This window comes from Martes martes (genome assembly GCF_963455335.1).
Source record: "Martes martes genome assembly, chromosome: 3".
Lineage (NCBI taxonomy): Eukaryota > Metazoa > Chordata > Mammalia > Carnivora > Mustelidae > Martes > Martes martes.
Genome location: NC_137890.1, coordinates 130177567 through 130194307, shown reverse-complemented (window position 1 = coordinate 130194307; position 16741 = coordinate 130177567). Strand labels below are relative to the sequence as shown.

The following is a 16741-nucleotide window of genomic DNA, read 5'->3' as shown; positions in this document are numbered from 1 at the left end:
TACAAATGTAAAGCGGTCTTTTGCAAAGATAATATGAAGAGAGTTCCAATCACAGCTATGTCATTTGTTGTATATGTCACTTAATATAATATCCTCATAACTTACTTTCCTTATATGCAAAAAGGGCATAATAAAATCACCCATACAGGGCTATTATGAGAATCAAATGAGATATGTGATTTATACCAAACATAGAATCTGAAACATAATAGGTATCTAATATACCATAACATTATGATTATTTAAATTTATTCAATATGACAGCAGCGCTGAGGTAAAATAGGCTGAAATATTGGATGAGGGAAGAAAATGGGGCTTGTGAAGGTCCTGTTCACCTAAGCTTTCTTGTCTGCTCCCTTCTAGGCACATGAGGGATTTCCCTTTTAGGTATGCTGGGGTTGGATGTGGTCATATGACCAGTTCTAGCAAATGAGCGTTTAATGGCAAGAACTTCTGGCAAAGTGTAAGATGGTGGCTGCTTCATAAGCCTGGGCCCATGAGTGACTATGATGAGTGCAGCCCCCTTCCCTTTGCTGGCCCTCAGTGGACATGTACTCTGAGCAAGAAGTGACCTTCTCTTAAGCCACTAACATTTGTGGGATGTTTGTTATTGCAACCAAACCTAGCCAAACCAGATATATACAGGGGAGAAAACTAAATTAAATTTATGCTAGGGGTGGATATTGGTAGGCAATGTTCAGAAGAATTGAGAACTAGAAATATCTGCAAAAAAAAACTATAAGAAGGCAAGACCAATATGGGTCAGCCAAAGCCTCCATGTTGTTATCAGAGCTTAAAAAATAAGTGGCATTTGTACCACGCATACTGATTCATAAAGCCCTAAAAGGACTTTACCATCTCTGTGAATAGATGTATAGTAACTAAATGCTCAAGTTAGATACCTAGGAGGCAGAATCCAGATCCCTTTCCCTCACTGCCTTTCATTCATTCTCTCAGGATGTTCTTTTACTTATTCCTCAAAATAGACCTTTAAGCTTACCCTTGTTCCCCATCATCACTATCATCGCTACCTATCCAAGTCACTTGCTGTCTCACCTGGACCTCCTGATTGGTCTCCTTGTATCCATCTTGGCTTTTTATAGTCTAGTTTTCATCCTGCAGCTAGAAGGTACTTTTTTCAACATGGATCTACTCATGCCATACACTTACAGTGCAACGTGGGTCCAGTTTAAAATGCTTCAAAGAATTCTAACTGCCTAATTAACAAGGTCCTCATTATGGCCTAACAAGGCTTGGTGTGGGCTGGCCCTGCCCACCTGCCCACCCCCTTCTCACTAGCTTTTTTTTTTTTTTTTTATTCTATGTGGGTGTCATGCTCAGAGCCCTTGTGTATATGTTGCTCCCTGTCTTTGGAATGCTTTCCCCCTTCTTTCTGTAGCTCCTTCCAGGCCCTTCTCATGTTTCAATGTTTGGCTTAAGTGTTATTTCCTTAAGAGAGTCGTTCTCCTGACTTGACAAAAGTAGGCCTAATCCCCCAACGTTGTTCTTCATCTCAGCCTTTTGTTTGTTTCAAAGCCCTCATCACAGGTTTCCCTGTTTCCTCAAACTCTGTCACTAGAAGAAAAGCTCCAGAAAGTTTGAAATCTCCTAGTCTTGTATTCCTGGCACATGGTGCCATCCCACCATGATTGGCACTTGGTAAACTTATTAGTTGAGGGAACAAATGAGTGAGAAATGGCAAGCAGAGGCATCTAGAATACAGGACAGAAGTAAGAATACAGGAGAAGAGCTTTGATACAATAAATGACCAAAGGAAGACCAGAATACCTAGGAGAAACTGAAGGGAAGAGTGGGGCCCATGTCACAGAAGAGAACAAGGAAAAGAAACAAGATTTCTTTCCAAAGAGCTAAGTTGGCCAAGGTGAGGATTTGCTAAATCCTAGGGATATCAACAAAAGAGACTGTCTGTCCTCCAGAGGAAGGAAAGGAACCCAGAGCAGGGCTTTTTCAAACTGTCTATGCCAAAGGACCAGTTAAAAATTTCTCAATCCATTGTGAACTAATACCTTGTAAAATATAATGGAAATGAATTATCCAAAAAATTATTATACTCATGGATGTCATGGCAATGTTGTGTGGTATAAAATATCTAGACATGTACACTGACAGCAATCCACAGACCACACTTAGAGTAACACAGATCTGAAAGGACCTTGATGGCTAAAAGAGGGTAGACAGCAGGAGACCAGGGGACTGGTGCATGCCACTTTGAAAGAATATAGGTTTGAAAGAGTGGAGACCTCAGTTCTGGGACCAGTTTTGCTCCTAACTTGCCATAGGACTGGAGACTCACTTCTTGTCTGGGGCCCCAGTAAAATAGGGAGATGGCTGATAGCTCTCTAAGCTGGATAACAGTTGTCTCTTAAACAATGTGGACTACAAATAGAAAGTAAGTGGCACAGAGGCTAGTCATTTGGGCTGTACTAGAAAGATCTCTAAACATGTGTAACCTGAGCTGTTACATATGAATGTTCCATTCTCTGAAACCTACTTCTATGTAAAGATAAGTGTGTTTAATAATGTGACACTGTGACAATTACTTTACTAATCCTATCACTATTCCTATTCTATAATTGGGTTGTGGCCTATTAAATTTGCGTATTTGAAAATGCAAATTTGCCACAGGATAATATTTTTCATAGAACAGAAATGGTATAAATTACTTGAAGGGCAGAAGCAGAATATGTTATTAATAATATCCTTTCCCCCCTTTTTTCAGGGGAGAGAAAAATTTTCACATATTTTACTACATTTATGCTGGTCTTTATCACCAGAAGAAACTTTCTGAGTTCAGACTTCCTGAGGAAAAGCCTCCTAGGTAAGTGTCAGGGGTTTTAGTTGTTGATTTTTAATGAATGTGTAACTAGCATTTGAGAAAATTTAGAAATAAATGGAACTGTTTTTGCTAACTGGATACTGATAGTCTCTTAAGTTGAAATACCCAGGATGAGATGGCAGGAACTATATCTCACCATTTTCATTTTCGAGAAAGTTCGGAAACTTAACTGTAGCCATTTTACTCAGCCATGTGTACCATTATTCCACTTCACTATTAGACTGAAAGGGAATTGCCCCGGCAAAGAAGGAGCCCAGTGACGGCCTGGTATTCGGGGGCCATTTGCCAAGTCAATGCTCATTGTATTTGGTCCTACCCCATTTAGGTATATAGCCGATGAAACTGGAAGGGTGATACACGACATAACTAACAAGGAGTCTTACAGAAGACAATTTGAAGCAATTCAGCATTGCTTCAGAATTATAGGGTTCACTGACAAGGTAAGTGATTGCCAAGAGAAAAAGAAACTCAAGTGTTCATATTCTTGGATCAATGTGAGTGAAGATGTGAATGTTCTAACTTGGAGGAGGATCTTTTCCTTTCCCCCGTCATCTGATCATGTATAAGTTCTTGCTCCTCAAAATATAATCAGAGGACCGGAAATACTGTCTTCACCTGGGAGCTTGTTAGAAATGCAGACTCTCAGGGCACCTGGATGGCTCAGTGGATTAAGTGTGACTTTTGAGTTCAGCTCTGGTCATGATCTTGGGCTCATGGGATCAAACGCCAAGTCGGACTCCACACTCAGTGGGGAGTTTGCTTGAGATTCTCTCTCTCTCCCTCTGCCCTTCTGTTCCGCATGCTCTCTCTCTCTCTCAAACAAATACATAAATCTTAAAAAAAAAAAAAATCAGGCTCAAAAATATAAAAGGGGGGCCAGTGCCTGGATGACTCAGTTAGTTAAATGTCTGACTCTTGATTTTGGCTCAGGTCATGATTTCAGGGTCGTGGGATCAAACCCCATGTTGGACTCCATGCTGGGTGTGGAGTCTGCTTAAGATTTTCTCTCCCTCTGCCCCTCCCTGTCCTCCCTCTATAAAAAGAAAGAATGCAGACTTGTAGACTCCCAGGCCCATCTAAGAATGGCTGAACCAGAATCTGATTTTAAACAAGATGCACAGGTGAATATTAAAGTAGAAATACTGTCATAACAGCCTCATACCTGCAAATTGTTCCCGTTGTCACCAGTTCACTACAGCTATGATAACAAACACCAAAGCAATACTGCCCTTTTCTTGAGTTGAGGTTGTTCCAGGCATTAAAGTGAATTGTGTAATAGAAGTATGGGGATATGTAAGTTACACCCAGCCACAGAAATATATTTATGCTAGTAGTTCCTTATGCACCAAAACAAATTAATTTGAAGCTTTTCAACTTTCTTGCAGTCACTTCCTTCTCTGTGGTACGCAGATGCACATTATTACCTCTAGCTCTAAGTATTGTACTATTCTTACCTTTCTAGATACAGGCTGTCTCTATTAAATATATGCCAGGGGTGACAGAAGATATTTATAACCCTAGGTTCAAATATTATTCTGTGATACATTTATGTCATAGTTTCTGGGCTTCATGCCATCAATTTGGCAAAATACACAGATTCTTTTGCTTTTCCAACAAAGGTGGTGAATGATTAGGAGGTAGGTGAGACTGTTAAATCTTAAGGGATTAGATTACAAGACACTCCAGTTACCCTGGGACAGCCACTCTGGGTAAAGGATTGCTTCTGTAATCTAATGAGTTTGGCCAGCCCTTCCCGCCCCAGCATGGCTGATTTCAGTCATAATAATACCTTCCTTTTTTCTGAGCAGCTGTTAATTTTCTCTTTTGGCCTCCCACTGACTTTAGACTGACAGACAGTGGAAAATCCCAAAGGTCAGATAAAAACAGAACTGTATTTCCCTTGGCTCCTTAGAGGAGAGCAATTATACAGGTTCAAGCCTTATTAAAGGGCCTTTATGGTTATTAATTTATGGAGCTGGTTATTATCAAGATGCATCACCAGAAGAGTCCAAGCATGGTAGAGATGGCAGTAGAGCAATTTAAAGTCACCTGGGTCATGCCAAAGTGTTCAGGAGCATACTGCCTTTAAAGGGTACAGGATAAAAGGATAGAGAGTTAGCCATAAGGTTAATAATATTTGGCTTTCTGGGTGCCTGGGTGGCTCAGGTGGTTAAGTGTCAGACTCTTTGTTTTGGCTCAGGTCATGATCTCAGGGTCATGAGATCCAGCCCCAGGTCAGGCTCCATGCTCAGTGTGGAGTCTGCTTGAGATTCTCTCCCTCTCTCTCTCTCTTCCCTCTGCCCCCTTCCTGCCTGTGTGCACGCACATTCTCTTTCTCTGAAATAAATAAAAATCTTAAAAATATTTTGCTTTCAATGATTGTAAAGATAGTTACAGAATACTGTGAAGAGATTGGTCCTAGCTCTAAAAGAGGGTTATAATGGCTCTTTTCTAATAATAGAAATATACTGCAAATAGTAATCAAACAGATGCTATTTTAAGAAAACAAAATTAAAAACAAAACAAATTAAATATGCCACGTCTGTGTCCTTGAAGTAAGCTCTCTCTAACCCTTGTGGAAGAAAAGTGGAGTAGAAATGAATGAATGCATGAATAAATATGAAAAGAAAGAAATGTAAAAAGTGGTAAACATACTTGATTTCTGTCTGATCTGGACTGTAAAATGAATAACCAGAATGTAAGTGTATGTATATGCTTTTATGTTCACCATGTCCTATATTAATTCATATTGGAAATAAACTTATGTCAGTTAGCAACCTTGGAAATGGAAGGAAGAGGTTGGCTCGTATCTCTCTGACCCTAAATTTTTTGGTTATATCTTTGTGTTTCTACAGACAACTTTTTTTTGCTGAATTCACTCAATTCACTTTATAAACTCAAAATAGTTTGGCTAAATTCAGAAAGACTCAGTAGAATGTAGTCAGGGAGCAGATGCCAAATAGCTGATGTATCAGAACCTTTTCTTAAGTTTATCTGAGGGACATTTCTAGACAGAGCTTAAATGAACTGGTCAATTTAATCAAAATTATGGTCACTCTTCTTTCTTATAATGTCATTAGTTCCCTGCAGGAATGTTCATAGTATTACTCAGATTCTCCCAAACTCTTACAGCAAAATTTTATGAGTAGCAAACCTCAGTGTGGTCTCGGGAGCATGAATTTTAATTCTGGGACACCAGCCAAAAGTATCTGAAAGAACACTTGACCCTGACTTTATTGCAAAGAAGCCTCCCTGGTAGAAGGAGACTTCCACTAACAATGATGGCTCTTTGCAGGGGATTGGGCAGGGGTGAGGGGTGGGGTGGGATTATACCTAAAACTTTATTATGAAGATCCAGGCTTTTGGAGTCCTATTTTTTTTGAGTCAACCATATTATTTTTGCTCAATATTATGCTTGTCTTACTGGTATATGAATTATCATAACATATTTATATTTAATACTACATGAAACATTTTTGGTAGGTTATCTGCATGATGGTCAACATTGGATATTTACTGCAGATGAAGAGGTTAAGGAGAAGGCTTTGAGATTAGGGCAGAATTTTCTCCCTTTCTTCAAGATAGATGATGAATTTGGGAGAGTATTGCTGAAGAGAGACTGAAGGGTTATATGTGAAAATATAAATTGGGGATTTCCAATGTCTTAATGACAGACAATAGGGCTTACCATTGACTTTTTTTTTTTAACACTACTTTATTGATGTATGATTGATATACCCCCCCCCAAATTTTTTAAACCAGTCATTGGCTTTCAAGATACAAATATTGTGAGCCTTTGAAAAGGACCTGAAGATAGGTGTTGGGCTAGAGCACCTAAGGGACAAGACCCTTTAATTGGATCTAATGTACTTAGGGCAGAATTGGTTTAAAAAAAAGAGAGAGAGAGACTTATAAAAAGGAAACAAGGTAAAGAGACACTGAGAGGGCAGGTCAGTTCCTAGGAAGGTATTGGGAAACAACTACCTTGAAAGGGCTGTAAACCATGCTAGGAGCAATTTCCTTAATCAGCTCCAGGCTAACAGAAAACCAAGGTGCTTTTCAATTTTCTACTTAGCCTCAACTTTATTGAAAGAATACCTAAAACAGTGAAAGGAGTGTCTCCTGAGAAAAAGAAAAAAGGAGGGGCACCTGAGTGGCTCAGGTAAGATCCCAGGGTCTGGGATAGAGCCCTGCATCGGGCTCCCTGCTCAACAGGGAGTCTGTTTCTTCCTCTCCTTCTGCCTGTCACTCCCTGTACTTAAGCTCTCTCTCTCTCTCTGTCAAATAAATAAAATCTTTAAAAAAATCTTTAAAAAGAAGAAGAAAGCAGCAGCAGCAAAGACCATTCATCCTGCATGGGATATTGATAGAGAAAGGCTCTTTCTTCCCCACTTCTACTGATTGTTGGTGAAAACGAATTCATACTCACCAGCAATGAATTGGGAAACCAGCTAGAGGAGTCATTAATCTTCTTCATAGTATTTCCTGTCCTGAATGACATTATTTTGGTTTATCATATAGTAAGTTGGAAACCTAAGAAATAAAAAGATAGAGCATCATAGCAAGATTTGGTAGCAAAGGCAGGGATGCCAGGAAAGGCTGCATAGCTGGAGACCAGGCAAGAGGAAATAAGCAAAGTGAGGAAGGTGAAAAATCAGGCTAGTGTAGGGAGAAAAGAAGAGGCTTGATCAAGAAGTTCTGTGCGGGGGTGGCGGGGGAGGAGAGGTGTAATCCCTCAGATGAACATACTACTGATTGTCTTCTACCATAGAGTACATGGGTGATGTTTTGACTTCAATGTAATGGTGGATGTAGGTTCCTAGGCCAGCTAATTAATAATGCAAGGGTAGGACTTAAAGAGCCAAGTGGAATAGACTAGAAAGGTAGCATAAAAAAATCACCCTAAGATTGATTCCTCCACAATGAGGTCAGCTTTGGATACCCTTCTCAAGTTCCCCTCTCTGAGCCAAGGAAGGAGACCCAGCCTGTCATTAGCTTGTGTCATTCACAGTATTTGAACCCTAAAGTTTTCACTAAAGGTCATGGGTAGTTTTCTTTTTTAAAAGAGGAAATGTCTGAGCATTTTGCTAAAGAGAATATTGCTAGAGAAACAACCAGAGCAGATCTGCTATTTCCTTTGGGGATAATGGTGAAATGCCTGGAACTGCCATTTCCTGGGCGACCAGTGGTGAAATGCCTGGAAGCCCTATTTGGAGAGGATTCATGGCTTGTACTGTCATATCAGGGGTATGTGTGTGTGTGTGTGTGTGTGTGTGTGTGTGTGTGTCTGTAAACACATTTTTTTTCCTAAGAGTATTGAGGGTTTAGTTAACTTTCTGAGATAACCGGACACAGAAATAACAGATCTAGAACTCACTGCTATAGAGTCTCTGTTTACCCTCTGGGAAGTTGCTTGCTTGTTGCATTTCCAAACCTCACATTGTATTGATCAAGGTAATGAGGTCTGTCATGCTAAATCCAGACTAGTCCCAGAAAACCCATTTGGTAGATGTTCTCCTTAGCCAGTCTTAAGTTGTGTGATTAAAACAGTAATTTTTGACACACAAAAAATGACATCTTGCCTTTGATTTAGAAGGTTGAAGAACAGTGTTTATCTGTAGTAGAAGCCTGGCTTAAAATCCTCATTTGTCTCTGTAGCATTATCAGGTATCCAGCAGATGTCACTATTACAGTCTGTGTTCAGTGGAGGGCTCACTCCACTGAACAGATAAAGGGAACAGTCCTTTATCAATGGTCTAATGACAGTTCCTATTAGTTTGCTGCTATGTATAGTACTAAATCAACTTTCTCACTTGAGTGTATTTTGTGGAAGTACTTTCTCCATCTATAAGCATAAGATGTAGAAATTTCCTGGCTGCATATTTGTCTCACCTACCGGAAATGCATATGTTTAAATAAGTAAATACACTTTTTTTTTTAACCATTAATGCTACTTATGTATTTAACTTTCAATATAAAAATAGGACTTAGATAATTTACATTTACTCACAATACTTCTGACATCAAATGCATGGAGTTTTTTTCCCCCTCACACCAATTCTCCTACAATTCGGTTCATTTCTGATACTGTCTACCTGGACTTAACATCAGATCACACAAGTTAGGGGCTCAGTTCCACAAGGTTGGCCCCACTTCCAACACTAATTGCAAGCCCTAGGGTTCACCTACTGACCTAGTGGCTATAAAATGGGAGATTTAGAGTTCCAAGACCCCAAACTTGAGTTTAATAATTGGATAGAAGGACTCAAAAAATTTGGGAAAACAGTTTACTTAGTATTACTGGTTTATTATAAAGGATGCAACTCAGGAATAGCCAAATGGAAGAGACGCATAGGGCAAGGTAATGGGAAAGGGAGTACCACCTTCTCTCACCACCTCTCACAACCTGAAATTGTTCTGGACTTCATCGATTAGAGATTTATTCCATTACATGGGAATAAATGATTAAGTTATTGTCAGTTGGTGATTAACTCATGGAAGTCCATGGTTCAGCCAAAAATTCCAACCCACATGTGTAGTCTCTAGCAACCGGCCCCATTCCTCAAGAGTTACTTCATTGGCACAAACTCGGTTACGGTTGAGGGGCTTATTGTGAATAAGAGGATACTCCTTTAACACCTGTTACTCATAATTCCATGGGTTGTTTAGCTCTTGTGCGAGAAATCAGTATGAAGACCAAATGTATGTTTTTATTATATCAGAATATCACAGATAATTTCTAGTGAGTCAGAGTATTTCCCGACCTCATTCATAATTCTGTACTCTATTATTTAACTTCAAAATGTTCAGTGCCCCTGATAACTATTTCATAAAAGCTATATTCAAAAGTGGTAAAGGAAACATCTCCTCTCTCATTTTGAAGAAAGAACATACCTGAATTTAGAGCTGGTATTAGTTAGGATAAATGGCTAAAGGTGGCTTAAAGAACAAAGAAGATCAGTGGTCCCTTATGGAAGCATTTCAAAGTGAGAGGTTCATGTTGCAGAACAACTTTGTTCCATGCAGTCATTGGTCTCAGGAATCCTAGACAACTGTGTGGGAGGCTGGGTTGTTGGGAGGTCCAGCCAGCAATAATGGGAAAGAAAGCATGGAGGAGGCATGTTTGCTTTCGTAAGGCTGGGCTCTGAATTCGCCCACATCATCCTACTTGCTCCTTTGTTGGGAACTGAGTTCCACTGCCTAACTGCAAGGGAGCTTTAGAAATTTGTTCATGTGCCCAGGAAAGAGGGGTATTGGTCTTTGGTGGACAGCTAGCAGTGCTAGTGGTTTGTTGGATTGGCAGTGATCAAACACAGTTTTTGCTGTCCTTTTCAGGAGGTGCACTCAGTGTACAGAATTTTGGCTGGGATTTTGAATATTGGAAGCATTGAGTTTGCGGCTATTTCCTCTCAACATCAAACTGATAAAAGTGAGGTGCCCAATGTTGAAGCTTTGGAAAATGGTAATTGTTTGATATCTGTGCCCTGTGTAGCCAAATTGCATGTTTCTTTCACTTTGGTAGTGTTCATCTTGGTAGTTTCTCGAGATGCTGTGAAATATAGTGTGGGTGTTTTCACTAACTAGGATTTTCCAAAGGATGACTTGTGGAACATCAGTATTCTTTCCATAAGCTCTGCCAAAAAGAATTCCATAGCAGGTCTGGCAGTGGTGTCAACACTGGCTACTTTTGAAAATCATCTACAATTTTTTGAAAAAATGCAAGAGGTGGATCCCTGTCTGAATCCACTGTATCAGCAGCTGCAGGGGACAAGCAAGCGCCTGTTTAAAGTTCTAAGGGTAATACTGGTGACACAGGAATGAGAACCCTGAATTAGAAAAAAAGTGATTTAAATAAACACGTTTTGTCTTAAACTGCAGCATCTTTCACTGCCTTTAATAAACTAAGATGCTTCATGACTCTTGAATACAGTCCCCAACTCTTTGACCAAAGACCATCTCCTCTCACTTTTTCTCATCAAACACCTGTGAAGAGCTTTCAGAACCACTTGGGAGATACTGTATCCATCCAGATACTTCTTGGGGTTAAGGACCTGGCTTCCTTGCTTTTGCATCTGAAGTGCCTAGGCAGAGCCTGGCACATCGTAGATATTGAGTCAGTGCTGGCTGAATGGATGGATGGATGGATGGATGGATGGATGAGTAAATTCTCTGGTGTCATCATTACCCTTTATTGCAGCTGCCTCCGTTCTCTGTATCAGCCCTGAAGAACTCCAAGAGGCCCTTATCTCATACTGTGTGGTCACCCGTGGTGAGACCATCATCCGAGCCAATACTGTCGACAGGGCTGCAGATGTCCGAGATGCCATGTCCAAAGCGCTGTATGGGAGGCTCTTCAGTTGGATTGTCAATCGCATCAATACACTCCTGCAGCCAGACAAAAGCATATGGCAAGTTCCCTCAGGAAGCAGAGGCCTTGGGAGAGCTGTCAGTGGCCCCGATGTCTCTCAGGATGTGCAAGAGGAAGTGTTAGGTCCTCTCCTGAGTTTCCTTTAGTGAAGCTCTCAGGTCTTTTCCTTTGAAAGGAGAAGGGGATCCAGGAGAATGGAAGAGGCACATGACTGACAGCTATCATAGTGTAGTGTTTAAGAGAACAGGCTTATCTGGGAGCTGGGCCAACTGCGTTTGCATTTTAGCTGTATAGTTTGATTGGCTCCCATGTTCTAAGTCACAGTTTTCTCCTCTGTAAAATGAGGGTAATAATATCCTCCTCATAGTGTTGTTTCATGAAAAGTTTTAGAGCTCCGTATCTTATAATATTATTGCTGCTGCTACTACTACCTTTTCTTTCCTAAGCATTAGTGGTTTCTATGTTGTGGAAGAATTAACAACATCAAATTCTAGAGTATTCTTCCAATTAAGCCCAATGGGTGGGAAGGTCGAAGAATGAATGGGCAGCAGTTCTAGCCCCTTCAGACCGAGTGGTTCCTCTCTAATCTCTATATGGAACTTCTGAGTGAGATTTTAAAGGACTCTACTGTTTAAAAAAAAAAAAAAAAAAGTTGGAAATACCGTTGAAAGACTGTAGGAAGGACTGGTGTAAGACACAAACTGTTTCTTCCCTTAGAGGCAGCTGAATGCTGCTTTCCACAGGTGGTTGTGTATGTTGGTAAACACGTGGGTCCATACATTTTCATCATCTTGAGATGAATGTTTCCTCCCCTAAAAGGCTTTTTTCTTCTCTCTCATGCAGTAGTGCAGATGATGGTATGAATGTGGGGATCTTGGATATTTTTGGCTTCGAGAACTTTCAGAGAAATTCATTTGAACAGCTCTGCATAAACATCGCCAATGAGCAAATCCAGTACTATTTCAACCAGCACGTTTTTGCTCTTGAGCAGGTAACAGTGAATTCTGAAGTAATTAAACCTGATGGGGAAGGTGTCTCCAGGCTGCCCACAATTTGAAGCAGAAACCCTGTTAGGCTGACAGGTAAAAGATTCTAAGGAAAAAACACTGGTGAGACAGTCTGTCAAAATAAATAGCTGAAATTTGCCAGAGAAAAAGTCTTGATTTCTGTGGAAAGTTACCTTTCCTCTCTTGAGTGGAGCTGGTGACAAGCCAGTTATTTAAATGTTGCTTCCAAACTATTTCATGCACACTGTCCAAAATGCTACATTCTCTTCTACTTTATTTGACTAAAAGCATCTATGATTGTGTGCAGAATTACACAGGATGGACTTGAATTCAGGGCACAGATTCTTGTGTTTCCTAACTCCCAAACAGGCCTTCTCCACCCCCCATCTCCTGCACACCAGATCCCACAGTAACTTGGGATGGGGCATGGCTCCAGGGAGGAGTAAGCTATGTTCTTGGTTTTCTCCAAATGTAAGTCTTTCCCTTATGAGGTTAATGGTAAATAAAACAGAGTGTGAAGCTCATGTGCCCAAAGGCTAGGAGGCCTTCCCCTCCACCCCAGTTTCTACCCCAACCCAAAACATTGTCCTGTATGAAGTAGTTCAACAATGAAATATTCTGACTGAACCCTTTGCTTTAGGAGAAAAGACACACACACACTGTACTGTGATTACATAAACACAAAGACATGGAGTAAAAATATCAGTATTGGTTTTATCAGTGGAACTGGATAGAGCTGTATCACCCTCCTCTCCCCTCCTACCCTGCACAAAACTCAACCTTCTTTCACTCAGCTCCTTGCATTTGTTCCCTGGGAAAACTGGAGTTTTCTAGTTTTTCAGTTTGAGATGATTCCATTGTAGAATGCTTTATAGAAAATAAAAGTCTGCTTTCTTCCTGGTCTAAGCCATATTTATCAGCAAAATAATTTTTTTTCAGTTGCCCTTTCTATTCCACGTCAGTTTCTAAATCATGACTAACTGAGTTGGTGTTTGGGAGACAGCACTGTCCCTTCTTTTGCTGCTTCAGCTGTCTGCCACAGGCTGCATGTAGGCCAGACTTACACCCAAAGCTTCAACAGTGGGATATGCAGAAGAGCCTTTTACTACAGTCCTAAGATAGCCTATTTCCCACATACAGTCAGCATTGCCAAACACGGAAGTGCATGCCAAAGCAGCCTGGTGCTACGTAGGCCAGTTTCAGGCTGGAGAGACTCACAATCTATGTTCCTCCAGGTGGAATATCAGAATGAAGGCATTGATGTTACACCCGTGGTGTATGAGGACAATCGCCCACTCCTGGACATGTTCCTCCAGAAACCCCTGGGACTGCTTGCGCTTTTGGATGAGGAAAGTCGATTTCCCCAAGCAACTGATCAGACCCTGGTTGGTAAGTGTCTCTTGGAAAAGGCATAATACACTCAGGAGAGAACTTGGTTCATTGGTATTTTGACTTGGTATTCTGGCCCTCCCACTAGGTTGTGCAACTATAGAGCCTGTTTTTAATGAATTGGTATCTTCAGCAAATGTCCTCATAGATTTTTGTCTTAAGGCAAACCCATCACCAAGCCCTCCTCACTTTCCTGTTGCTGCCAATTTCATTTTTATTCCTTCTTCTCCCTTATTTCCTATAATCAATACTTGCTTCTTGTTCTTTTCATACCCTTCTGTCATTGTTTGGACCCATCCATGTCTAGTCCAGGTTTGAATAGAAGACTCTTCTGGTCTTTTGGCCTCTAGGTTCATACTTATCCACTCTACCCTAAACATCCCAGCTAATTTAGTCTTTCTAAAACCTCCTTTTCATTAAATTACTGTTGTCTGTAGGATGCCAATAAGACACTTCCTCCTGACATTAAAAAAGGCCCTCTACATTTTATCCCTGTTCCTCTAATCATCAGTGTTCTACACAATCTCATCCCACACTGAGATTGTGAGATATTTTGGGTAACAAAACACGAATCTTTGCATCCCTTTAGTACTTAGCACAGTTCCTCAAGCAGAGTAGACCCTGAGTTACAACAATAGCAAAAATTTATCAAGGGAGGAACAGAAAGCTCCAAGCCTTTTCCCCAGATAGAAAATTTATTGGTGGGAGAGATTCCCTTTTAGGCGTTGAAATGGTCACACTTGATGGTTTTCTTTTACCTATAAAGTCATCAGAAGTTGCCACAACTTGGTTTGCTTGCCTTCCATGGGATATCTTCATGGTTCTAAAGCTAATTGACCAGAGTTCTGGTGTCATCAGTGTCCATGCTAGGAGTTCTTAGAACAAGAGGTCTTAGGGCGTAGCCTGACACTGAAGACAACATGAAACAACTAAGCAAAGACTTGACTGTAAGCCTGTGTCATTTTTCTCCATCGTTGTACATAGAGTGATAACCTCAGGTTGCCCTGAATATCCCTTATTCTGGGTCACTCCTGGCTCAAGGAGCACCTCTTTGTTTGAAGGAGCTGACAGTTCTCATTGTAACTTGTAAACATGACAATCCACACAGATAAATTTGAAGATAATCTACGAAGCCAATACTTCTGGAGGCCTAAGGGAGTGGAGCTGTGCTTTGTCATTCTGCACTACGCTGGGAAGGTGAGGCCAGTGTGTGTCTGTGTCAGTAAACCTGAACTGGACACGGGGTAAGTGCCCCTATTAACCTGTCTAGCTGCTCACAAAATTACTTGCCAACTTCCTTCTCCTTTCAGTTCTTTAAGAACGCCTAATCATAATCCCCAAACTTTCTCCGTGGTTCTGCTTTCAAAAAGTTGCCCCTAGCCAAAAGCCATTTCTTGCTGGGCTGGCTGCGGTGCTGCCTTCTGCTTCTCACCTGAGCTTTGGCCTAGAAGTGACAGCTCTCCAGAGGGAAAACACGGTGTCGCGTTCACAGTGCTTAGCCCTGAATGTGTACATTCTGAAGTCACTGGGAAATGTGCAGGGAAAAGAGGAGGGTTAATATCACAGTGGGGCTCGGTTTTTAGCACTTTCTGTGTCTACAGGGCACCAAAAATGTCTAGACAGAAAGGAAGAAAATTCCCTTCATCATCCAGATGTTAAGCTTTTTTAACACTAACCAAAATTTCCACCTTTCATTATTTATGCCTTAGTCTCATTTCAAGTTTCTGAAGCAGAGGAAGCATAAAGTGACTAATTTAGGAAATTCTCTTGTCCTGCAGCCAACAACTCATTGCTCGAGTTACTCTTAGAGGAGTCATTGGAATTATGGCTAATTTGTTCTGGTGGGGTGTGCTGAGGACCTGGGTCCAAAAAAAGGGTAGCAGTTCAACAAAAGACATTTTGGATTATATTGTTGATTCAATAGTAAGATTAGTGAAATTATTTTTTATATTCATATCATGGTATTGAAATTAATTTTATCTGACTGGAGGTTGGCTGAAAGGCAATTCTAATATAAGTAAAGAGAATTGTTTTTCTTTCCACATAGTGCATAGTGTATATTTTGGATCTTTGTTAGAAATTGCAACCCATTCACCGTAGCACTGATGTCTGACCATATATTAATGTCCTCCATGTCTGGAATACCCAAATCTATCCTGAGCCCTGCCCCCATTCCTGTCCTCTTCCTCGCACCTGCCTATCTGTCTCTGTGTCCTTTTACTCCAATATCCTATTCACCCCTCTTCCCCTTCTCTCTCTTCTTTCTTGATTTTAAGGGGCGGAGGGGGGAAGGATTGTTTTCTTTCTGGGATTAGTGTCCTTTCCTGAATTCATTATTTCTCTGGAGTGTTCTTTAAAATTTCTGTGACCTGGATCCCTTCTGTTGTAAGAGCTGAAAATGGCTCCGCATCCCTGAGCAGTCACTCACGTGCAGTGAGTACCTCGGGGAGCTATGACAGTCTGGTGATTACGAGCAGGGAGTCCAAACTGCCTGGGTTTGGAAGCCTGCCTGCCACTTGTGAGATGTGTGACCACAGTCTGTCATTCAGTTTCTCGCTGAGTCTCTGCCCACCAGTAAAATGGAGATAGGTGCTTTATGCACATAGTGCCCAATCTGTTTTCATAGTTATTCTCACATGATATATCTTTGTTATGCCTCTTTTCTTCAAAGCACACCTGAATGAGAAGTTAAGATAAATTGGCTTGTCAGAAATTACAGTTTTTTCCTCCTTATCTCATGGTCTGGATTTAGAAGCATGGCTGTGTCATGATAAAGTCAAGATAAAGTCTCTACACGGGTCAATGAGTGACTGACCTCAGACAGCTTGCCGGTGTCGCCGACAGTGAACGACACTGGCTAGTTTGCTGTTTGCCGTATCTGTTGCAGGTATTATATGATGCTTCTGGGGTTCTGGAGAAAAACAGAGACACACTCCCTGCTGATGTGGTTGTGGTCCTGAGAACGTCAGAAAACCAGCTTCTGCAGCAACTCTTCTCGATTCCTTTGACCAAAACAGGTACATGGAGCCCCCTGACCTCCCTGGGCCTGACGCTTCCGCAGGCACTGCTAGTGTTTCCCTGTCCGTGTTGAAATTCGGCCAAGGCTGCACTACTACCATT

At 41.0% G+C, this 16741-nt stretch overlaps 1 protein-coding gene across 1 annotated transcript in view; it reads left to right on the top strand.

Moving 5' to 3' along the window:
* MYO3B (myosin IIIB) overlaps nucleotides 1-16741 on the top strand; it is a gene marked incomplete at both ends in the record, with an annotated part of 377682 nt that overhangs the window by 163626 nt on the left and 197315 nt on the right. Inside the window, 8 exons of the mRNA XM_080799209.1 lie at nucleotides 2741-2839; nucleotides 3183-3297; nucleotides 10193-10319; nucleotides 11055-11265; nucleotides 12069-12216; nucleotides 13468-13621; nucleotides 14730-14818; nucleotides 16509-16638. Coding sequence (XP_080655335.1) covers nucleotides 2741-2839; nucleotides 3183-3297; nucleotides 10193-10319; nucleotides 11055-11265; nucleotides 12069-12216; nucleotides 13468-13621; nucleotides 14730-14818; nucleotides 16509-16638 — 1073 coding nt within the window. The remainder of the gene's footprint in view (nucleotides 1-2740; nucleotides 2840-3182; nucleotides 3298-10192; nucleotides 10320-11054; nucleotides 11266-12068; nucleotides 12217-13467; nucleotides 13622-14729; nucleotides 14819-16508; nucleotides 16639-16741) is intronic.